The sequence below is a fragment of the Glycine soja genome, chromosome 6 (assembly GCF_004193775.1).
Source record: "Glycine soja cultivar W05 chromosome 6, ASM419377v2, whole genome shotgun sequence".
Taxonomy (NCBI): domain Eukaryota; kingdom Viridiplantae; phylum Streptophyta; class Magnoliopsida; order Fabales; family Fabaceae; genus Glycine; species Glycine soja.
The window spans coordinates 1,191,417-1,215,055 of NC_041007.1; the positions used below are offsets into that span (position 1 = coordinate 1,191,417).

General features: G+C 33.7%; 4 protein-coding genes across 6 annotated transcripts; 3 read left to right on the forward strand and 1 right to left on the reverse strand.

The window, feature by feature from the left end:
• Nucleotides 1–1,684: 1,684 nt before the first annotated feature.
• LOC114414516 lies at nt 1,685–3,703 on the forward strand. The gene is made up of 5 exons (XM_028378804.1): nt 1,685–1,885; nt 2,273–2,405; nt 2,673–2,769; nt 3,006–3,092; nt 3,425–3,703. The coding sequence occupies exons 1-5, from the start codon at nt 1,846–1,848 to the stop codon at nt 3,557–3,559; spliced, it is 492 nt and encodes a 163-aa protein (XP_028234605.1). The 5' UTR covers nt 1,685–1,845; the 3' UTR covers nt 3,560–3,703.
• Nucleotides 3,704–5,818: 2,115 nt separating this feature from the next.
• Nucleotides 5,819–8,942, forward strand: LOC114414517 (glyceraldehyde-3-phosphate dehydrogenase B, chloroplastic-like). 2 transcript variants are annotated; one of them, XM_028378807.1, is made up of 9 exons: nt 5,819–6,042; nt 6,141–6,254; nt 6,572–6,736; nt 6,869–7,036; nt 7,139–7,299; nt 7,400–7,461; nt 7,555–7,604; nt 7,970–8,376; nt 8,574–8,942. In XM_028378807.1, the coding sequence occupies exons 1-9, from the start codon at nt 5,944–5,946 to the stop codon at nt 8,704–8,706; spliced, it is 1,359 nt and encodes a 452-aa protein (XP_028234608.1). In that variant the 5' UTR covers nt 5,819–5,943; the 3' UTR covers nt 8,707–8,942. The 2 variants fall into 2 exon arrangements, with proteins under 2 accessions (XP_028234608.1, XP_028234607.1); XM_028378806.1 differs by having other exon boundaries at nt 5,824–6,042; nt 6,569–6,736.
• A 2,077-nt stretch (nt 8,943–11,019) lies between these two features.
• Nucleotides 11,020–16,181, reverse strand: LOC114414518 (glutamate receptor 3.3-like). 2 transcript variants are annotated; one of them, XM_028378808.1, is made up of 7 exons: nt 15,856–16,181; nt 15,026–15,461; nt 13,530–14,869; nt 13,153–13,430; nt 12,815–12,846; nt 12,322–12,728; nt 11,020–11,790 (listed from the first exon to the last, which is right to left on the reverse strand). In XM_028378808.1, exons 2-7 carry the CDS (start codon nt 15,300–15,302, stop codon nt 11,335–11,337), a joined length of 2,790 nt encoding a protein of 929 aa, XP_028234609.1. In that variant the 5' UTR covers nt 15,303–15,461; nt 15,856–16,181; the 3' UTR covers nt 11,020–11,334. The 2 variants fall into 2 exon arrangements, with proteins under 2 accessions (XP_028234609.1, XP_028234610.1); XM_028378809.1 differs by having other exon boundaries at nt 15,774–15,860.
• Nucleotides 16,182–20,029: 3,848 nt separating this feature from the next.
• On the forward strand, nt 20,030–23,294 carry LOC114414519 (probable protein phosphatase 2C 27). Its single transcript, XM_028378810.1, has 4 exons — nt 20,030–20,761; nt 21,127–21,321; nt 21,750–21,955; nt 22,540–23,294. The coding sequence occupies exons 1-4, from the start codon at nt 20,558–20,560 to the stop codon at nt 23,090–23,092; spliced, it is 1,158 nt and encodes a 385-aa protein (XP_028234611.1). The 5' UTR covers nt 20,030–20,557; the 3' UTR covers nt 23,093–23,294.
• The last annotated feature ends 345 nt before the right edge of the window (nt 23,295–23,639 follow it).

Consider the following 23,639-nt stretch of genomic DNA (forward strand, 5'->3'; position numbering starts at 1 on the left):
AACATCTACGTGAACATATTCTTTTATTCTTTCTTGTAAAGTTTTCTATAAATCTTTGTATAAATACTAGCCCCTCAAAACACTTTGTATATTTCGAGGGAAAAGACTAAAAGTACTGAGTGATATATCCGTCTATAAGGCGATTACAAATTTAGTCAGTTTGTAATTTTTTAACAAATCTTTTTTATTTGTTTAAAGCCAGTAATGACTTGATAGGACAAAGAATATTGAATTTTAAGTCAAGCTTAAGATAAAACTTGCATGTGTAAGAACCATAAGTGACAATCATGTGTAACTATGATAAGTTAGTGAAAAACTTGGTGGATTGCTAAAAACTGGAGGTAGTATTGAGTTTGAGATGTGTGCTTCTCTTTATTGTCTTAACTGACAAAGGATTTGAATTTATTTTTAAATCTTATATCTTATTTTGTTCTACGAAAAAAATATTGTTTCTCTTCGTCTAATAAAGTTTGATTTATGAGTATTTTTAGGTTTATCTATATTAGATGATAAACATGTTTTTATTCTTAAAAAAAATTTAAATTTTTAAAAATACAATTTAATCTCATTCTTGTGTTATTTGTTTCTACACTTAATGTTTTTAACAATTAAAAATAGTGAAATGTTAATGGATTGAAAAAAAATAACAGACAAAATAGAATTCAAATTTATAAAACTTTACACAACAATTATTTTTAAGAGGAAAGTTTGACTTTGAATCCCTATGAACATCCCTTTAATTAATAGTTATAACAAAATAGAGCCCTAATCCAATTTTTAATAGTTCGTATCCTTTTTAAATTGCCAAAATAAAAAATTTTAGAAACTTTTCAAACTCTTAATTATAACCAAATAATATCTTGCGTTCAAGACTTTTAGCGCAAGATATGAAATGTATTATTATATTTAATATTTTATTAATTTTTGAGATAATAATAAAAATGAAAAAATATCATAATTAAAACTAGGAATTAAAAAATGATTTATTTATTTATTTATTTTGGGTTAACAAGTGTCCTAATATTTCAGAACACTAATTGAAGAATTAATAATAATTTTTATTGTTATAAATTACAGTCGAGATACATTGAAAATTAAAATAAAACACATCCATAATATTCTTTCGATAAATCTTTACTTTTAATTCTTTAACAAATTATTTAGTATTTGTCTTTACTTTTTTTGGCACAAGCTAGGATTCAATTGTTCAATTAATCTCATTCACCTTAATTAGTGATAGGCGACAATTGAAAACAGTTGTTTTTTCCAACCCCTGTTTATCCTTAAAGATTAATTAATACAATGCTCAGCAATTTTCAATGATTTACCTAAAGCAGGATATGTTTATTGAATTATTAACATTAGTCTATCTTTTAGGTGAAATAATTAATTTAAAATTAAAATTATTGAATTTTTTTTTAAAAAAATACTGACAAGTTATTTAAAAATATTACTTCCAACATTCCATTATAATTAACATCTTATGTTATTTTATACCCATAAAATAATAATAAATAAATAAAAGAGAATAATAATTTTATAAAATTAACATTATTAATTTATTTTTTTGAATCATGTCATTAATATTATAATATTTTATTTAAAAAAGAAATATTTTGAATAATTTACGAAAAAATGAAGGTGTGAGGTTCTAATATTTGACTGCACGTATTTTGTATTGTATGTTGATTAATGGATTTTTGTTCTGAGACTAAAGCGAAATGAAATAGAAAATGTAAAAGATATATACCACCGAATATTAGATGGGTCCGAAGTCCGAAGCGATCGGCAGGCAGTGATAGCAAAGAGAAGATCATTTCATAATCAGACTCACCTAACTCCGCCATGGCTGCTGTTCCCTCTACTTTCGCTCTAACCAAATCTGGTATGCTAACCTCTCTCTCCAAATTCTTTTTTCCTTTTCAAGATTCATCAATTTTAGCGGATTCATTTCAAATAGGGTTTTTCAAATTATTCTTTGGATGGTTTTTTCCGTTATTCTTTCATGATTGATTGGGTTATTATCACCTGATATTGCTCAACACTCGTTTGTGTGAATTGGTGGAGGTTTTCTTGGGGTCAGTGTTGTATAACCATGCAACAATACAAACATACTACTATTCAATATCAGTGGCGCTTTCCCACTGTTACTCCCTTGCCAGCTTCTGCACTCTGGCAAAAGCTTTTGCTACAACTATACTATGCTCGACTCATCTATCATGTGTATGCTTTTTCCTAACTGAGCATCTACTGTTGCAAACACTTTTGCTAGCATTGTCCATAAACAAGCTGGACCACTCTCTGGTCAAGATCAAACCATACAGCTTCTCTCTGAATCTAAACCGTCTAGGGAGGATGGAAACATCTTTAACCAGAAGGCCTCTAACAATTCAAGCCACATATAGGTATTCTCTTTGTTTTTCTAGTTTTGTTATGATAACTTTATCTACTTTGTCTGCGTGAGTACAGTAAATTTGATGCAAACTGATAATGTATGAATAGCTGCCAGCAAGGGTCTTAAACGTTAGTTTTTATTTTTTATACAAACATCGGGGCCTATGTGTTTCATTGTTGTGCTATAACTTTCTCCTTCACACATGTTATTGTTGATTGTGGAAGTTGTTAGATGAATTTGTTATTAATTTGACCTACTACTTGTTCTGGAACGACAGTGATGGTGGAAGGCCCAGCAGTGCTAGTGTATTTGTTGGTGGGTTTCTCTTGGGAGGATTAATAGTTGGCACTCTTGGTTGTGTGTATGCACCTCAGGTAGTATTTGTTACTGAAATGTACTTTTTCAAGTGCTAGATGTTGGTGTTCGATGGGATACATTCAGATATTTTGTGTTGCGCTTCAACTCATCAATTATGTAGCTACATACTGAAATTAAATTGGTTAACCCCTTTTATTTATCCAGTCAACAATGTATGTAGCATAATTACAAGTAATTAGCATTACATATGGATGTGCACTGTAAAGTTATTTGCTATTTTATTCTTCCACAGATCAGCAAGGCCATAGCTGGAGCTGACAGGAAGGAGTTAATGAGAAAATTGCCAAAGTTTATATATGATGAAGAAAAGGCTTTAGAGGTGAGCAGTTGCTTGCCCGTGATACCATCCTTCATGTTTGTCTTATAAAGGGCACTTGCCATAGTTGATCTTGCTTTTGCCTTTTGCTTGGAGCCCGTAACTGCTGTGTGATTAATTTCAATATTTTATCAATTTTATCTTAAGAATTATGCCAAATTTATATAATGATTGTCATACCGTTGAAAAAGTTTAGGTCAAATTATGTCCTAATATAATGCGAGGAATTGCCCCCGGGAGGCCCTTATGTTACACTTGGTACTAGCCGCAACATGTTGGTTTTAAGAGAGGGTATTCCTTTAATGGCTAGCAAAATTTGCTTGTTTGATTTGCAGAAAACCCGAAAAGTACTGGCTGAGAAGATTGAGCAACTGAACGCTGCCATAGATGATGTTTCTGCTCAGCTAAGGTCAGAGGAGGCCTCAAATGGAGTAGCTGTGAACTCTGATGAAATTGAAGCTGCCACATGAGACTGCTGCAGTGATGTCTTGGTACACAATCGGCTATTACTCTGTTCAGTAAAAATCTTGTTGGTACAAAATGTATTTGACTTTCTTGTAATATCTTTCTATTTCTTCTTAATAATAAACTAAGTGGTTTTCTGTTTTTGACCACCCCTACTGTGGCTAAATAGTCCTTCCGTTTTAAATGGCTGATTTATTGTGTTCAATCAACCATTTAGTTAACATGGTATCAGAGCCTATCCTAAATGGATTCCTATGGTTGTCATGTTCTAGGCAGGTAGCCTTGAACGTGAGGGGAGGTGTGATGAAAGTCCCAAAAATGAGGCATGTTTGAAGTCCCACATCGAATGAAGATAATGTCGAGATAAATTATATAAGTGGGGAGTAATTCTTACCTTACAGACTGGTTTTGTAGGGTTAAGTTAAACTCATGAAAAATTCACTTTCTAACAAGATTCATGATGGGGCATAATACTAGAATTCCTAGTTAACCTTTTCTGGTTTATATTTTTCTATTGATGATCACTCTGGATAGTGAACAATGTCACTTTGGATTCTCCATACTAGGATGCTGTCACTTTTGCAGCAGCCATGAAATCGATAAGCTGTCAATGTATATTTTATGGTGTTAGTCGTGCGTAAACAATAAGTTGAAAACAAGCATTGTGATAAATAATGCCCCCCTTTCCCCTCCTCCAAATAGAGGTTGTATATCATATTGAAGATCGGATCTGGCTGGACGAGTATTTTAATTTATTAAAAATTGGTAGTTAGGTTTTTAATAATTTCACTGATAAAGTACATCTTTCATTTTATAAAGAGATAAATTCTTAAGATTTAATAAATTAGTAAGAAATCCATATAAAAGTGCTTTTTTTTTTAAAATTTAATTTGAATGCATTGTATGATTTGCAATAAATTGTAATGTTTCTATACTGCATCGAAATTAAACTTATTTGTAGAAGGGAAACTTGATAAAGTTTTTTCATATAAAAAATTTATAGACTAATTAACACGAGTCTCATTCTTCAATATTTATCACATGTTTCAGGGAGTCAGCGGTTGAAGTTTTGTGTTCTATTTAAAAACCATTAATATATAATTATTTTATTTATTTATATGAATTGAATACACTTTTAGGAAGTTTACACTAATTCACACATGACTCAATCAACTAAGTTAGGTTCTATTAATAAAAACTAATTTAAACAATTTAAATTGTAATTGTAGGTATAAAAATTTAGACTATATCTTACCAAAAAAATAGACTATTAGATTTGGATTCAATGCATAAAAATTATATTTAATAAAAAAAGCATATTAAATTAATTAGGTGAAAGAACATTTAAAGTATAAAAAGAAAATATTTAAATTCTTAAAATAGAGGCATATTTATTTTTATATTTTATTTTGGTTTCTCATTGTAATTAACTGTCCATGTCTTTTATTGAAAATATTTGGTGCAATGACTTTTTTTTTAACAAATGACTTTTCTTATACTAATAAAATATTACTTATTTTTTTTAATCATATTATTGATATAAAATATTTATGGTTCTCTTCTATCAATTTTTTCCATTTCAAATTCAATCGGATGAATGATTATTTTTTTTTTACTTTACTTTAGTAGTCTACTTTAATTTTTTATTAACTCTTAATTATGTATGATAGTACTGCTGAAAATTAAGTAAGGGTAATTTAGTTAAAATGATAATTAAGGCTTGGTTTCGTGTTTGCTTTTTGTTAAATTCTAATTTTTCTCCTTAATTTTAATCATTTTATTTATTTAAATTTTTTATTTGTATTTTAAAATTGAAATTTTTTTAATTCAATTTTATAATTTAAGTAAACTTATAAATTCCCATATAAAATACAAGATATTTACCGGCAGCTATCTATAATTTTTATCATAAATATATTAGTTACTAGTTTTTGTTAACCAAGAAATTCAAATACTGAATCTCTCCCTCCCTTCTAGTTTCTCAGAACCCATTAAGTTATAACAGCTAGTTTCTATATCAAAACATATGGATGAAAAGTTTCTTTTTCCCTCCTCTCTTGAGGCCAAAAAAAGAAATATTTTAAGAGTATTAGCAGGGACATATATAGCCTGGAAATTAATGAACGGCCATAATAATAATACGTGGCTCAAAAAATGAAGTCGATATAGTGGAAAACATTGAGGTCCAAACATTATCTTATCCTATAGATTTTTCTTACAAGTTATTCACCACTCGTTCCCGTTACTCCCCAGCAACCATAATTATTTTTTTTGACAAGCAGCTCAAGAAAAATCTGCAAAGAATAAAACAAGAGGAGGAAATGCAACTTACTTGTTGATATAAACTTCAGACAGAGCGAGTTGTTGTAAAGCTAGCCTTGTTGCAGCCATGGCCACCCACGCGGCTCTAGCTTCTACAAGGATCCCCACTAACACCAAGTTCCCATCCAAGGCTTCACACTCTTTCCCAACCCAATGCGCCTCAAAGGTCTATTTCTCGCATAATTATTAGCATGTCACCTGCATGGTTGTTCTTGTTTGTTTTCATCACCTTAATATTTTTTTTAACTTTACTTGAGCTAGCAGAGACTTGAGGTGACAGAATTCTCTGGGCTAAGATCCACTTCATGTGTGACATATGCTAACGATGCTAGAGAATCTTCCTTTTTTGATCTTGTAGCTTCCCAACTCACTCCCAAGGTTAGTTTCTTAATAGTTATATTTGAATCCATTCCCATCTAATTGGATGATCATGAGAGTTTACCTTCCTGCTTGTATGGGTTATCCGTTATAAATATTTACTAGCTCTTACTTTCTTTTTGTTCTTCATTGGAAAATCTCAATCAGCTCAATATATATCTAGAAAATGTTAGCAACAGAAACCATGAAAAATGCAATGTTTTTTAATTATTCCTTTTAAAACTACGTAACAAGCTATGAAGGGAATATAATACGTTAATAGATGACATCTTAAGTAAGCCTTGTTTCTACTTTCTAATTTTGCAAATCAAAAGCAGACCAATGGATCATCAACTCCTGTGAGGGGAGAGACAGTGGCCAAGTTGAAGGTGGCAATCAATGGTTTCGGACGCATTGGTAGAAACTTCCTTCGCTGCTGGCACGGCCGAAAAGACTCACCCCTTGAGGTCGTTGTTGTCAACGACAGTGGTGGTGTCAAGAATGTAAGTTTTTAATAATTGGCTTGGCTGAGTTTGTTTTGTTGGCACAGAGAGAATAGTTATATAGTTTGGCTGATCATGAATGGAATGGTAGTGAGTCGTGACCTTCATTCTGCTTCACATATATTCCTGCAGGCTTCGCACCTGCTTAAATATGATTCCATGCTGGGAACTTTTAAAGCAGATGTGAAAATACTGGACAATGAAACCATCACTGTTGATGGTAAGCCCATCAAGGTTGTTTCAAGCAGGGACCCTCTTAAGCTTCCTTGGGCTGAACTTGGAATTGACATTGTTATTGAGGTACGTAACTCCCCATTACTTGACTTATTTCAAACATGATCCAATATTGTTGTTTATTTATTCAAGAGCTGCTAAAAAGATCAATGAGTGATATTTGTTCAGGGAACCGGAGTGTTTGTGGATGGCCCTGGGGCTGGTAAACACATCCAAGCAGGTGCCAAGAAAGTTATTATCACTGCTCCTGCAAAGGGTGCTGATATTCCAACTTATGTTGTTGGTGTAAATGAAGGGGACTACACTCATCAGATCTCTAACATTATAAGGTCCGTGGCAACCAAAGAATTGCTCTGTGTGTGTCAATGCCACATTGTTTTTGTGCCAATAGTTTTGCTTTTTCTTATATAATGTTTCTTCAATGTGCAGCAACGCTTCCTGCACCACAAACTGTCTTGCTCCCTTTGTGAAGATCCTGGATGAAGAGTTTGGTAAGTAAACACTCATCAATATCATACTGGCAGTTATTATTTAAGAGCGATATTCCAGGCTCAAAGTCACTACCCTTTGGTCTATGTTTCCAGGAATTGTGAAGGGAACCATGACAACCACACATTCCTACACAGGAGACCAGGTACAAGACTGATCAACCACAAGTTTGTTGGAATCCAACATTACTTTTACTTATAATATGTACATATGTGTGTGTTCAAAGCAGATGTATCTAGTGAGAATGTTTTTTGATGTGAAAACGAGAAGAATAAGTATTAGCAATTAGATCTTATGGCGAATAGTCAAGATTAAAAAATACATATCACTCTTTTATTGCGATCATCTAACTTTAAATCTTTACCATGTATAATTATATTACTCAGAATTACTCGTTTTCATTTTTATATAAAAAATGATAAAATATCTTTAACAAATTAGAATTTTTACAAAGTGATAACAAGTTGTTATTATTATAGCTAAGCCCGAATGGTGCATGTGTTTGTGTAGAGGCTTTTGGATGCTTCACACCGTGACTTGAGAAGAGCCAGGGCTGCAGCACTGAACATTGTCCCAACCAGCACTGGAGCTGCCAAGGCTGTGTCTCTAGTGTTGCCACAGCTGAAGGGCAAGCTTAATGGAATAGCGCTCCGTGTGCCTACACCCAATGTTTCAGTTGTTGACCTTGTTGTGAATGTTGAGAAGAAGGGTCTTACTGCTGAAGATGTGAATGCAGCATTCAGAAAGGCAGCTGAGGGTCCACTGAAAGGTGTGTTGGACGTGTGTGATGTTCCACTTGTGTCTATCGACTTCCGCTGCTCTGATGTTTCCTCTACTATTGACTCCTCCTTGACTATGGTCATGGGAGATGACATGGTTAAGGTGGTTGCTTGGTATGACAATGAATGGGGTTACAGGTTAGTTCACTCTCCATCCATGTATAATAAACTCTCATCACTGACTCATTTTTTAAACATTCTAATTAGATGGAATTAGATAACAACATTTGTAATTGATTTTTACATCTCATTCAATCATAAACTTTTGATCACATTATTCAATTGATTGAAGTTACTTATTGTTATATTGATGGTTACTGTGTTGGGGATTGCAGCCAAAGGGTGGTGGATTTGGCACACCTAGTAGCAAGCAAGTGGCCAGGGGCAGCTAAAGCAGGGAGTGGAGACCCATTGGAGGAATTCTGCGAGACAAACCCTGCTGATGAGGAATGCAAAGTATATGAATAGAGGAGAGCGCCTTTTTCTGATTTGATGATTACCATTACCAGCAGCAAACCATTTTTACTCTTTGCCTTGTGTTAACGTATCATGTGAAAAAGAAGGAAATTGTTCGTTCAGACGGTGTCTGAGGAGAGATTTTCAAAGTTTAACATTATCTGCAGCCAATAATAAATTTTGGCGTGACTGAAATTCATGAATATCGCCCATATATTGATTGATATGGTATTTCTTAATTCTTGTAACTGATTTACAAATTCTTCGAATCTTTTAATCATTGGGAAGTGCTAAGGGAGAGTAAGTGAAAGGCTAAATAGTAAACACGTTATAGATACTGAACCCAAGTAAAACATGCCTTTAGCTATTAGCCAAACCCTCCTCCACCTAATGAAGTACATATTTAATTGTGTTAGGTAACTTTACTATAACATAATTTTATACTTAGAAAATAATGGAATAAAGAATTAAATTTATATTATTTATGTAATTTATTTATTTCTTTTTACTTTCTTTTTTATCCATCGAAATAACTAAAAAGAAAACATTTTGAGTCATTTCCTACTTAATTCTATCCTTTTTTATCCTTCTTATACTCTCTTTATTTTACTCCTAAATCCTTATCCAATCAAAGCACATGTGAGTGTTTGGTTCCATGTCCAAACCTCATAACTTGCGTTAAAAACTTGGAAACAAAAAGACTACTGGAAGTAGCTTTTTACCTTATTTTAGAAAGTGAACACAAGTTTTCTCTAATACTACTACAGTATTGTTCCAAACACCCTATCACTCTTTGGAATGAATGAATCATGAAAATTCGTCAGATAATTGAGAATAGACAGATGAAAAATAACACTTTTGATCTTTTCTCTCTCCACAATTTTTTTGGGTGCAAACAGGGCCAAATCCAACTCAAGAACCTCTATTGAAATGTACTTCAAAGGAGTCAGCTAACGCTAACAGGAGCAAATAAATACATGAAGGAGGATCATTAGAAACACAGAAATTAACATTTGGCTTCATACCAAAAACTCTCCACATTTTATAACATCTTTAGAAACTGAAAGAACATAATTTTTATTTTTATTTTAGAATTCATAACCAATTTCAAGTCATTAGTTTTAGAGAGAAAGAAAGAGGAACAAGTAAATTATACAATAAAAAGAAAATATACTCTAGACAGTACTTAATTAAGAATCATACTTTAAAAATAAGACGAAAATATCGTTCCCCTATTTTTTTTTTAAATTAATGATTTTAATTTGCTTATTTTTTAATAGAGATATTTCATTTTCATTTTTAAAAAATCAAAAAATTTATTTTTTCTATTTTAAATTGAGATATTTCATCTCCCACTTTTAATAATATCTAATTTTAATCTTCTTTATCTATTTTAAACTTGATTATGTATTTTTTATTTTTTTTTAAAATAAATTAAGTTTATTAACAATTAAATAATTTAAAAAATATTTATCATATAGAGAATAAATAAATATGTATCAATCAAAAGTGTATAAGGTTGAAACTAATTCGACTACACATTTCAATTACATTTAAATTATATAAGAGTAATTTAGTTTTAAAAAAAAAAACTCATTTATTGTTGTGCACATTGGCAAGCGTATTAGGAATGACAGCGAGACAAGTATAAGTAGTAACCTTCGAACATCTATCTTATTTGGATGAAAATTTGCTTCCTATTTGCTTAGGTATTCATTAAGCAGTTTTCTACATATTTTATTAATATCTACGAGTATACATAGACATTTTATTAAAATATAAAACCAAAAGAAAAAATGAACATTTTTAATAGATACATTATAATTAAAGTAAATTCGTTAACGTCTTCTGATTTTGAAACATAAATTTGGAAACAATTTTTTGTTTGGATGTTAATTTTTAAATGAACATGACATCCACAGGAGTAGGAATAGACTTATTAAATTGACTTGTTTATTTCGTAAAAAATGATGAAAGTTAAATGACTCAAGTCATTAACCTGTATAATTTTAATATGATTTGACTAAGTCTAACCTAACAACCCAATAAGTTCAATTGGCTTAGCTGGGATCGGGTATGTCTCCCAAGGTCTCAAGGTGGCCTGGGTGTTAAAAATTAGGAGCTTTTCAATCTCTCTGTCTTTTGTCCAAAATGACGCTGGAGAATCCTTGTGGATCATTATGCAATTTGGTCCAATTTTATTTCATTTAGATTATGTGCAAAACTGCAAATATAAATCTACTTGATTTTTATTAAAGGAAAACGGGGTAGAGGATTCAACAGACCGTAAATGACCAAGCCTAGGAAGACAAAAGCAACACGTGATTGGACGAGGTTCTCCCTTGACATTAATGCCATCTATCTGTATATAACATAAAGTGAAGTGTTAACATGTTCTTTGTGATACACTTGAGAATTAAAAGAAGAAAAAAATTACACAATCATGAAGATATATCTTCAATGACTCCCTGTTGTTTTCAGTCTTGTAAATCATGTGATGTTCCCCGGAAAACTTCAAAACATGTTACCCTATAACAAGAAAAACTTTATAACTACAAATATTAGCAATGCTCTGAATTTTTAATTTTTTACAGTAATAGCATTGCTAAAGATCAATAAATAATCAATGACATCAGAGTGTTAATTGTTTGAGTTGGCTGTTATTTCTGTCTGTATCTGTACCCTCTTTGGCTGCCTTCCCAATTGATCTTCAAGCGATCTTTCATCTCCATTCCTCTTTCTTCCTTTTCTTTTGGATGGATCTTCCTTCTCATCAATGAGTGTAAGAAATCTATGAAAACGACCAGAAATTGAGCTAGCACTAGAAGCAGGTTCAGAAGGAGGAGATTTCCGTAACTGGAACATAAGCTGCAAAAAATGCAAAACAAGAGCAATAAAGCAAGCTATCCCGCAAATGAGAAAGAGACCCCAGAAGCTTTTAAGCTGAAGACGATCTGAATCAATTTCAGCATTCTCTAAACTACAAGAGCTTCGTGTCATCCACTTATCATGAATCCGCTGTAGATCACCAGTTTCAGAAAGTTGTAAAATGGCAGTTGACATATCTACAGCCAAAGGAGAGTCCCTAGGGAATGCCTAGCATGGCAAACAAAATGAGAATTATTAGTTTTGATAGCACAAACACCTTATGATGAGTTAGTCAGATGCATCTAAATTAAAAAAAAAAAAAAACTCCATATCATTAAGCAACTTGAAGGGGTAAGGAAGAAAAGAAAATCGAGGGAAAATGCAGCTGATATGATTGATTCAGTTTTCCGATTCAAGATATTTGAAAGACAATCTAATCACGTAATATCCATGTTAACATAATTAAAACAAAACGAGTCTTGTGTTGTGAAAAACATTATTGAAAAGATTAAATGATGAGTTGGCCTCAGCCACATGCATATATAAGCATATTAAAGAGAACAATGATGATGAAAAGAAAAATCAAGTAACTGAGGATGAAGATTTAAGTTCAATCTTGGCCAACCAAATTTTGATTCACTCTTCGCATAAAAACTTTTGAAAGACACAAAATAACCACAGATGTTACAATGCATTGAAATATCCCTACTTGATTCCACTGATAATCGATCTAAAAGGTAGAGAACTAGAGATACTCACAAAACCCCAGCCACTTCTGGTGAACTCCTGACCTACTATCCTGAATGTGCACTGGCTTGATAAGAAGATTTCGACATAGGGTCGTTCATCAACAATAGCAGCAACACCTCCTCTTTTAGGACCAAGCTGGAGTGCATTAGCATATTCTTCTGGGGATCCAAGGGGAATAAGCCTCGATTTGGCTATTCCTAAATCTTGAGTCATGTAATGTTCTGCAAATGAACCCACTTGGAACCCTATAGGCTCATCACTAGCTTTTAAGCTCTCTATTCCACTGATAGGAGAATATAACTGCTGCACTGTGAGTATGGATGTTAAACTTGCAGTGTAGCTGGAAGTGAGGATCAAAACCACAAATAACCATATGAGCATCACCAACCGACCAAGAGAACTCATGGTATTCTCTCCTGCAGAAGCAATGAAAAAAAAATAATAATAAACCAGCTTATCTTGTCCTTCTACCAAACAAAAAGTAACTGTAAGGATCACTTACTGTGGGAAAAAAACAGAGTTGATAGGCTAAACCTGCAGGCATGGTGATGGATCAGACACAACTGATTATTGAGAATCATATCATGCAACTGCTCCACACAAAAGTAAATGCCACAGTTTTAATTCTAAAATGCTTTTTGCATCCTATTGCTAAACATAATGGCATGAAAATCCAGTATACAAGATGCTAACAAACAGACAGGTGCTGCCAATGTTGATTTCCATGGACCACAGCCAAAGCTACTTTTAGTTATAGTTTCCGTTTATAGCATGAATATGTAAAAGGTATGCATTTATTAAGCCAGGTACAGCAGTAAGATAATGAAGTAAATAACTGACCACAACATGGTTATAATTTGCTGCCTAGGTGGACCCCTGAACTCATCATTTATCCTGTGTTCCAGAATCCATATAACTATCCCAATGAAAAGGAAGAAACAAGCAGTCACAATCCACATAAGAGGAGTAAATGGCTGCAAGAAAGACCAACCACCAGAATTGATCTTCTTGAAAGGGGCCACCACAACAAGTCCAGATGCAGCATATGGCTGTGTAAAATCTACAATCCTTGTCCGATTTGTGACAATAGCAATGTCACCAATGGCACCATCAAAGTACTGCTCCAAGGAAATGAATGAATTAACCAATTGAATAAAATAACAATGCCACAAAATGTTACCGTACATAGAGGATCAGATTTATGAGGCATTACTTACACCAGTTGTGATTAAGTTGACAAGCTGTGTGTAGCTTGGATTTTTGTGGCCATCTCCAAATGGGACAAAACGGTAAGGAACAGCATAAGGCAACAAGTTTACAGCTGCTGTGAATACATCAACACAGAAACCTTTAAACATCTCTGTTCCCTGCACCGGTGCCACAAATTCACGGTAACTGACTCGGATAGGCACACCAATTCTCAATTGTCTACCATTGTTTGGGAAGACCCACCCACGAGGTTTAGATAATGTTTCTCCAGGCCATATCACACTGTATAGTTTCTGATTTGCACTTGATCTATTAGGTGGTTTTGCATACAATATCTCAGGAGTCACAATTGACAGACCAGAATAGTTGGACCAGTAACCAACCCTCCTAAGGCCATTTCCAACCACATTAAGGACTTCATAGGCAGGATGAACAAGAGACCGGTCTGGTTCAAATTTCATTCGACCTGATAGTCCAACAAAATCACTCTGCAATATGTTCTTCAACAGAAGTGTTCCATTGTCAAAAATGCTCATTACATCAAGGTTAAGACCACCTCCCTTATCACCACCTAAACTTGTGTAATTGGTAAACGAAACAACCCCACCCTGACTGAAAAAAGCATCAATAGCCCGTGCAACCAGCCAAACAGAATCGTAAGCATAGAGGCCATAAGAATGTAACCCCAAAGAGCCACCAGTTAACTTCTTCCACCTAGAGAGAAATGCCCTTTTTCTATCCGAATCAGGTGTATGATGGCGCAAAACAAGCACTCCTTGGAGAACATCCATTGTCTCTGAAGGGAGATAAGAGGAATCCAGAAAAGAAGAGAGCCAGTCTGTGACTATCCACACATAGCCATTGCCTGTCATCCCAAGATAACGTGCCAAATTGAAAACCATAAATCCAGAATCAGTTTGTGCATGGAGAACAATGACCCGAGATTGCATCAGTGCCACTTTCACAAGTAAACTAGTAATTTCACCCCGGTCAACTTCAGTTCCTGATTTAATTCCTTCTTTGAAAGAGATTCTACAACGCCTTGCAGCTAGTTCGTCATCCAATGCGGCCACACCATTTCGCCCATAATCATCATCCACATATATGGCAATCACCTCCTTCCAACCATAATAATCAATAATCTCAGCAACTGCCTTCATTTGGTACAAATCACTCTGTGTTGTCCTGACAAAGAAAGGGAACTGCAGCGATGAGAGGGTGGGGTCTGTAGCGGCAAATGACACTAAAGGAACCCGGAGTTCATTTGCAACATGGGATATTATGTGGGCAGTCACAGAAGATTGTGGCCCTATTATAGCAATCACATCAGTCTCCATGAACCGCAAAGCTGCAATCAATACAAACATATTTATATTTATCACCGAATCTAGGCAACACAGACAAGTAATTAGTATATAATCAAAGGACAAAGGTGCTTTTGGTACTTTTCTCAAATCAGAATTAGAATATTCTGCATAAAATTGAAGAATAGAAAAGATTATACCTTGAACCATGCCTATGAAACCACTGTGATTGGAATTTTGCATCGTGAGAACAAGTTGAGTTCCATGTAGAATGGTTTTGTCGGCGTTGACATCTTTGACGGCCTCCTCCAATGTAATTTTAGCGACTTTCCCAAGAACAGAATCGATGTTGAAGATTGCTCCAATGTGCACAACGGCGGGCCTTGAGGATGACACATTTGCAGCCGCCACAAAAGGAGTTACCGATGATACTCCCAAGCAATACACCACCCAACAAACAACCAGGAACAAATTCATCTCCACCAACAAACAACGAATTTGCCTTTAATTTTTTTAACCATTCACTCACTCATTGCACCCGATTCCAACGGCAACCTTGTACAAACCAATCTAAGGAAAGAATTTGTTTCTCCCTTAGTCAAAAATGCAAACCCATGTCGAAAGGATTATGGAAAACTGCAACACGGAAGATGTAAGGTGGTAATTAAGCACAAAAGAAATACTTAGCATAATAGTAGTACTAGGTTTAGAAATTGGATATGAGGTAAAAAAAAAACATAAAGAGGTGAATGTCTGTTGTGTCGGCTTGTCTGTGGTGGTGGACTAATTTCACATTTGGGATGCAATTTGCACAGAAACTAACAATTATTATAGCTTTTTTAACTCCTAAACGTGATTTCTTCACCTAAAGAAATATTGCCAGTGGGTGTGGCATCAGCTAAAAATTGTGAATAAATTAATAATTAATTAACAAAGCATTGTGGAAACCTTATCGGTGTGGTGTCGCAGACCTGACCAATTATGATACCATAAATATAAATATTGGAAAGACAAGTTAACGTCTTTGAACCTGAAGCTTCCTAGATTCTCCTTAATAAATCTATCTCCAATTTCAACCGTGCCATTGGCCCGCCAAACCAACAAGAAAGGAAGGAAATCAGCTCAAGAATTTGTTGGCATCCTTTTTCGTACTGAGACTGAGAATCAGAAGCACGCCAATCAATTCATTCATATAATAGTTTGTTTTTCTTTCCTAAAAGCAAAATATCTCACGAGACTAATCATCTAAACACAAATATCATTGGAGTAAATTTTGTTTTTCTAACAATTTTTTTTCCATAGGCCACAAAATCAAATAATGTATTGATTTTGTTAACAGATATGTTTCTTAGTTAAAGATTATTCAGGCCACGCCGGTCCACTACTTTGTTTAAATATTTGTTGACGTGCGTACAGGAAAAAGATAAAATTAAGTTACGGATTAATATAATTAAATATGACCTTTAGAATCTGATGTTTAGATGATAAAGTTTATTGAATAAAGCGATAATAAAGTTTATTTTAAATAAATTTTGTGTAAGATTTGTTTGATAAAACGTAGACTGTTTGTTCCGGGTTCAAGACGTGGGGCATTTCATAATTCCATGTAAAGCGAAGATACAAAAAAGTAGATTTAATTGATTAAACAAGACATGTACAAACTTTAAGTCACGATATAACATAGATTAGAAAAATGTGTTAATGTTAATATTTCAATATACGAAAATAAAAGTTTCTGTTTTTTTTTTTATTTAATTTTTTCAATATTCTTTCCGTGAGAACAATCGTACTAGAAATAAAAGCTTACTCCTTTTTCCCACGAAACACACCAAGAATAATCTAAACCATCTCGAATGGATATTTGTTTCACAAAAGCAAGTAAGTGTTTCATTTTGCTTCGAAAATATCAAGTCATACAGTATAAATTTTAACTTTGATAATTTATTTCATAAATTACGAACACGTACTACTACAAATTCACTAACATCTTACGGATTTTATTTAAATTTATGAAAAAAATTTACAGTACTTCTATTTTTATTTTTTTTTGTAAACTTGAGTTTCATAAATATTTTATTATTTCTAATATAAATTTTAAACTTGAATTTTCATTATTTTAAAAATAAATTTACATTTTTTTTCTTCTTTCATTTTGTTAGTTATGTTTTAATCTTCATCGTCATAGCCAGCATTGATTTGCATTTGCACGTAGTTCTTCGACCAATCCGACCCACTAGCTTGCGCGTTCGTTTTACTTTTAAATTTTTCAACTATTCGTCAAATTGCAAAAACTAATCCTTCGTAATCGTACTATGTAATTGGACACTCAAATCAAATGAATATGCAAATTTACACTTGTGGCTTGTTTGGTATTGAAAATAATTTTGGGAGATGGAAATAAATTAGTGTACTGATACTAGTGACAATTTCAAAGGGGAGAAATTTATAATCAGTATATTATTGCATATGTTTACAACATGTTGTGGATAAGAGGGTGACTGTCCCTGTTTCAACCGATGTGGATGTAGTTCCGTCAATTGTTGAATTTCTGTTGCGAGAGAAACAAGTTTGAAGTCAAAACTTTGCAACAGCTTTGTATCCTGTTGTCAATTCTCTTTAGTAGCTGCATTATTTACTTTGAGGAACAACAATCTTGTACCCTGGTGGTTGATCAAGTTTGGGCACGACTTATATACTGTATTTTTTTATGCTAAAATATCAATTATTTTAAGATCTTCCTAACGATTATCTAGACAATGGTTACAGAATGAAAAAAATATATATTATAAAAATCATATAAAAATATAATTTTACATGTTTTAATAACAAAATACCTTTAAATTTTTAACCTGTATTCTAAAGACACGAGTGAATATTTGTGTTGTTTTAAAATAGAGAGACTAATATTTCATAAACACATATATAACTAGCTGCTAGTCTTAAAACCACCAAAGGTGGCCGGGTAGTATTAATTATTAAATTACCAAAAGTAACATAAGAATAACGATGCTTGGGAATTGATGTTGCCTACATTGAGCTGAAGGGTAGCATATCATTTAGATAATGAAATGAATCTTTTCTCAAGTTCATGTGTGAATGAGTATCAGTGAATGCGACCTTTAGTCAATATTCCAGTCTTTCATTCATCACTACACAACATCTTAAAAAAGAGAGAAGATTAAAATAAACTTTGTCTCTTATATTTTTTATAAAATTTAATTTGATTCTATATCTTTTAAAAAATTTAATTTAATACTTTAAAGTAAGTTAAAATATTTTTTTTAAAACAAGAATTATTTTCAATTTTGAGACACAAATTTATTTATTTATTTTTATAATTTTTAAGACTCGAAACTCATCCTAATTAACTGTATCTTTATCAGTTTCATCATAATTCATAACTCATATCATATTTCACCTTTGTGAACTACCAAAAATTTAATGATTAATAAGATTAATTTGATGGTTAATAGGAAAAAAAAAGATAATAGGTCGTAAATTTAAATTCCCCTCGTTAACAAAAAAAAAAAAAATCTAACCAGTAACATTGACACAAAAAATAAAATTGCTTTCAGACATCTAACCCACCAACTACCATACTAAGTCTAAGACCAACATAACAGAAAAGAGAGTACGCCCAGATGCTGGGCACTAGAACCACACCAAGCCCGAGGCAATTCGTTTTCCACTTGCAGAGTTGTCATGACTGTTAATAAGATTTTGTGTCGGCGATCACCATCACCATTCACATGTGATCACTTGTTTGAAGCCCACCATTTTCTCTGATTGCTTTGCTATCTTGTCTTCCATCTTACAAGTTGAGGCCCCCTTTTTTATAAGTAACTCTACCATTACTTAAATAACAAATGATTTCTTACAGTTGGATAACACAATAAATAGTACTCAATCCAATCATGTGTTGAAACAAACAACATTCCATTCCTACAATCACCTTAAATTCTACCCAATCCCTGGACAAAAACAACATATCTCAAAATGAATGGCAAACTACCCAATCCCAATAGACAGAAAATAAATGTTTATTCCTTTTCTAGCAATAGAGAAGTACTACCAGAGAAATAAAATAACCATATACTATGAGTCTATAATGTATCCTTTAATTTGAGAAAAGGCTAAACACTCAAAATCATATATCAATCATATTTTTCAACTATAAGACTCAAATCTAAAACATTTTAAGAGATTAAATTCATTATTATTTAAATCAATAACTTGTTGATCACGATATATATATATATATATATATGAGTAAATTATATAAACATTTTCTCAAGTTTAAACATATTACACGTGCATAATATATTATATGTGCATCTCCTCTCTTAAAATGTATTTCTTTTATATTTTTTTTACCGAATCCGTTAATTAATGCTATTAGTGTATTTGTGAAAGTTTAAAATCAATCTTGGTAGTTCTAAAATTTCTCATTTCATTACTCCCTCACATGTTCTGAAACCCCCAAATTAGAAACCTCTTAAATGTGTTTTACTAGAATTTGAGTTTTCTCTCAGGTTCGATGGGCACCATCTTTGTCTTTTAGGATTTTGATGACCACCGTATGTTTACTTGGGTTAAAAGTATATTTTTCTGCTGATTTGTCCATAGTGGTGTTTGGTTTCGGCTAACTATAAGACAAATTGTAATTTGCGTCAAAATATGAAACATTCAATATAAAAGAAAACGAAACTCACGATCTACTATCAATAACTCTCAAGAACGCATGAAGAAATTGAACAAGGATGTGAAAAAATTGTTTTGACTAGCAGAAATCAAATAAAAATCAACAAAGACATGAAAACCCCCTAAAATTAATCGGGTTATTTTTTTTCTTTTCAAATATCACATGTTGATTTGAGTTTACATACTTGAAAGGATCTGATTATATTTTGAAATCCTTGTCTTCGACACGTGGACGATATTAACCGAAAAAGCAAACCAAATCATTCATGCTTTTTCTTATCTTAGCTAACTCTCACTGCCACCCAATCATCTCTAAACGCGTGTACTTTGAGAATCCGAGGCCTTTCCCTAGCCTTTAGCACGTTTAAAAGGACAAACTCGGGCTCAGCCGTCCATTTCCCTCGTCACAGATCCAACGGTTAGGACGCAATCCGTTCTAGGCCATCTATAACACCCAATACGAACTCTCCACGTGGCGCTATACTAATATGCGAAACCGTTTCCTTCTACCCTGGGTTTGGTTTGTTAGAGCAATCGTTTTAGGTTTCCCTCCTTTCCTTCCTTCATCGTCACCATCTCCAAGACAACACGAGATTTGTTATTTTTGAGGTTAGGTTAGGTGGCTCACTCCTTTCCTCGCCTGTGGACGTGGACGCTTCTTTCAACCACAATTTCCATTTCTAATGTGAAAAATTAGCATCAATTTAATTTATTGTTTTCCATGTCCTCCTTCCTTTACCTGATCCCAATTATTACAACTCAATACTGTGTTCTAATCTAAGACTTGGTCGTCTTTTACATCTTTATTAGAATATTGAGTTAATTGGATCCAATCATTCCTTGGTACCTTCTATTTTCAATACCCAATTCAGTTAGAATTCACGTACCTAAAGGATCCAAACATTTCACTGTGGATTTCTTGAGCCCCGTCGTACCTTTACTGGGACCCTAATAACTGTTCACTTTATGATCTACACTATTACACATAATTGTGGAAAAAGTTTCTTTTTTTAGTGGTTATTGGTTTTTATATGCATGATTTGGGAGCTACTATGCCTGTGGGAATGGATTTTCCTCCTCCGTTTACTATGTTAGAGGACAAAGACAGTGCATTTGTGGTGGATGATCAGAAATCAGGGGATATAAAACCAATGACAAAGGGTAAGCCTCCACGCCATGCTTCGGGTTTGAGGCACAGCGTTAGCACCACCAGATTGCTGGCTGTAGCAGATTTGGTAAGTTTGTCATCTTCATCAGCTATGTCTTTGTAGACTTGGATGTTTTTGTTAATCTTTTTGTTTCGACAATTTCTTGATATCACTGTCCTTTGTTGCTAGCTACTATTTTTAGTTGGTCTTTTATCTCCTTTCTCTGTCGCCCTTATAATTGTGTAGTTTTCTTGTAATGCTTTAGTCAATATTTATGATTCATCTTGCAGAACTAATATGAACTTACATGATGTGAAGATTTGATATTCTTTCCAACTGCTTCTGGAACTTCACTTCAATTTTAACACTTATATAATTCTTCTTGTCCCTTTGTCATAGTAACTTGGAAAGCGTTGATCATCTAATTTTGTCTGTTTTCTCCCTTCTTTAAGAGTTTGGATGTGGGGGTTACTGGGAGCAAGTCATCTTCTGAAGAAAAGACGGAGTTTCTACCAATATTTCGGTCAGGAAGCTGCGCCGAAAGAGGACCTAAACAATATATGGAAGACGAACACATATGTATAGATAATCTTATTCAGCATATAGGTCCTGCTTCAACTATTCCTTTACCTGGAGCTTTTTATGGGGTTCGTATATATTTTGTTTTTGTTTTACCTGACTTTTTATAGTTTTACATACATTTGCTATGACGATATAGTTTGATTTCCATTAATACACATGGCTTACAAGTTACTTGGAAACATTTGTTCTTCCACTCCTCTGGAATTAGGACCATATGCTTGATCAGAAAGTTTGTGTTCTATAACCACTGTTATGAATCCAACCTTTCTTGGCTCCTATAATATTATGGCTGATGTTTGATATCCATTAAAATTTGACACAGCTGAAAATTAGTTCAAAGGAGTTATATAGATTAGAGTATAAATATATTTTTTTTTGTCTGGGAGATACTGTTATATTCCGTTTATTTTGTTGCTCGTCTAGGGTGTTTCAGACTCTATTTTTTGTTTGCATGTTAAGTTCAACAATTGATTAACTTCTACTCACTGTTCAGGTGTTTGATGGTCATGGGGGTACAGATGCGGCTTTGTTCATACGAAATAACATCCTCAGATTCATAGTTGAGGACTCCCATTTTCCAACTTGTGTGGGGGAGGCAATTACAAGTGCGTTTCTAAAAGCCGATTTTGCATTTGCAGATTCTAGTTCGCTTGATATCTCTTCTGGCACCACTGCTTTAACTGCCCTTGTATTTGGAAGGTAATCAACTTCCACTATGATTATATTAGTCTCCATGATTCAGTATCAACTTCACTAATTATGGCAAGTATCAGTTGCCTTCCTAGCATATTTGGTTTTTAGATCCTAAAATTTATAAATGGAAGTTGGTACATTTGTACATATAGCCATCCTAGCAGCATCCAACAACATTGTATTGTAGTGGCTTTTATTTGTTTAATCATAGTAATTTATATGGGAAAAAAATTTCCAGGATCTGACTTTTTTAAAGTGAGTAATTCACTTTAAAGGATAAAGTAAGTAATCTTCATCATCATTATTACGTACACAGACATAATTAATCATTAATGTTTTAGAACTTAGATATCAAAGACTGAGATTACTTACTTTATCCTTATTATAAAGAAACCAAATCCAAAATTTTAAGAAACTATGGAAGTGATTTTTTTTCCTCTTTGGAGATGAAAGGCAAAAAGTTAGGGGAAGAAATTAATGAGTTATCAACATGCATTTTATTATCCCATGTGGAGACTGCAAATGCACCTAGTTGCTTGATTTCTTATTGGCTATCTTTCTCAATTTGTGAAATTTCATCGTTTTGACAGGACCATGATAGTTGCCAATGCTGGGGATTGTCGAGCTGTACTGGGGAGGCGAGGTAGAGCAATTGAGATGTCAAAAGACCAGAAGCCAGATTGCATTTCGGAGAGGCTAAGGATTGAGAAACTTGGTGGAGTGGTATACGATGGATACTTGAATGGCCAGTTATCTGTTTCCCGTGCCTTAGGAGACTGGCACATGAAGGGTTCCAAGGGTTCTGCCTGCCCCTTGAGTGCTGAGCCAGAGCTGCAGGAAATCAACCTGACCGAGGATGATGAGTTCTTGATTATGGGCTGCGACGGCCTATGGGATGTAATGAGTAACCAATGTGCTGTAACCATGGCAAGGAAAGAATTGATGATACATAATGATCCTCAAAGGTGTTCTAGAGAGCTGGTCAGAGAGGCTCTTAAGCGTAACTCGTGCGATAATTTGACAGTTATCGTGATATGTTTCTCCCCAGATCCTCCTCCTAGGATAGAGACACCTCCTTCTCGAGTCAGGAGGAGTATATCAGCAGAAGGCCTCAATTTACTTAAGGATGTATTGGACTGTTAGTGTTAGCTCGTGATGGTTGTTTTGAGGTTTAGAAAGGATGGATATTGTTGTGCGTATAAAATTATTATCGATTATTGATGTCGAGGTTGCTGGAGCCACTGCTGTCCCATACATTTCAACCTTATTTTATTTGTTCACCTTTGACCTTCCTAACATAACTTGGAACTGTTTTGTTGTACATAGCATTTCATTAGTTTCTTCACTTTCATGAATTATATTATCCGATAGTTGCGATTCCTTTCCTCTCAAGAACGGTATAATTCAAGTGAGAAATACGCGATAGGTGGACATAATGTTTTCCACTTTTATTCTCTTCACAAAAGGAATAAAGGTGGTTGGTGGTAAGATTGTGGAAAGCTTTCACCAGTAAAAGGTGATAGGTATACTCCGACAGTGAACACCAGATTAACAAACACAGAATAACTTTCGAATCTTAGACAATAATCCGGAAATTTTCAGTTTAATAGAAATGTGTTGATCTCGGATATGGATGAAACATTTTCGCAAATCGCAGTATGCCCAGCAATATCCAATTTATAGTCAAGAT

What these genes read in the sequence shown, in the direction of transcription:
- LOC114414516 (XM_028378804.1), top strand. Translation starts at nt 1,846, where the DNA reads ATGGCTGCTGTTCCCTCTACTTTCGCTCTAACCAAATCTG. An exon ending in TTTCGCTCTAACCAAATCTG is followed by an intron (nt 1,886 to 2,272) that starts GTATGCTAACCT and finishes CACTTTTGCTAG; the next exon opens with CATTGTCCATAAACAAGCTG. An exon ending in ACAATTCAAGCCACATATAG is followed by an intron (nt 2,406 to 2,672) that starts GTATTCTCTTTG and finishes CTGGAACGACAG; the next exon opens with TGATGGTGGAAGGCCCAGCA.
- LOC114414517 (XM_028378806.1), top strand. Translation starts at nt 5,944, where the DNA reads ATGGCCACCCACGCGGCTCTAGCTTCTACAAGGATCCCCACTAACACC. An exon ending in GATCCTGGATGAAGAGTTTG is followed by an intron (nt 7,462 to 7,554) that starts GTAAGTAAACAC and finishes CTATGTTTCCAG; the next exon opens with GAATTGTGAAGGGAACCATG. An exon ending in GACAATGAATGGGGTTACAG is followed by an intron (nt 8,377 to 8,573) that starts GTTAGTTCACTC and finishes TGGGGATTGCAG; the next exon opens with CCAAAGGGTGGTGGATTTGG.
- LOC114414518 (XM_028378808.1), bottom strand. Translation starts at nt 15,302, where the DNA reads ATGAATTTGTTCCTGGTTGTTTGTTGGGTGGTGTATTGCTTGGGAGTA. An exon ending in CAAATTATAACCATGTTGTG is followed by an intron (nt 12,847 to 13,152) that starts GTCAGTTATTTA and finishes CCATGCCTGCAG; the next exon opens with GTTTAGCCTATCAACTCTGT. An exon ending in CCAGAAGTGGCTGGGGTTTT is followed by an intron (nt 11,791 to 12,321) that starts GTGAGTATCTCT and finishes TTGCCATGCTAG; the next exon opens with GCATTCCCTAGGGACTCTCC.
- LOC114414519 (XM_028378810.1), top strand. Translation starts at nt 20,558, where the DNA reads ATGCATGATTTGGGAGCTACTATGCCTGTGGGAATGGATTTTCCTCCT. An exon ending in TGCTGGCTGTAGCAGATTTG is followed by an intron (nt 20,762 to 21,126) that starts GTAAGTTTGTCA and finishes CCCTTCTTTAAG; the next exon opens with AGTTTGGATGTGGGGGTTAC. An exon ending in ACTGCCCTTGTATTTGGAAG is followed by an intron (nt 21,956 to 22,539) that starts GTAATCAACTTC and finishes TCGTTTTGACAG; the next exon opens with GACCATGATAGTTGCCAATG.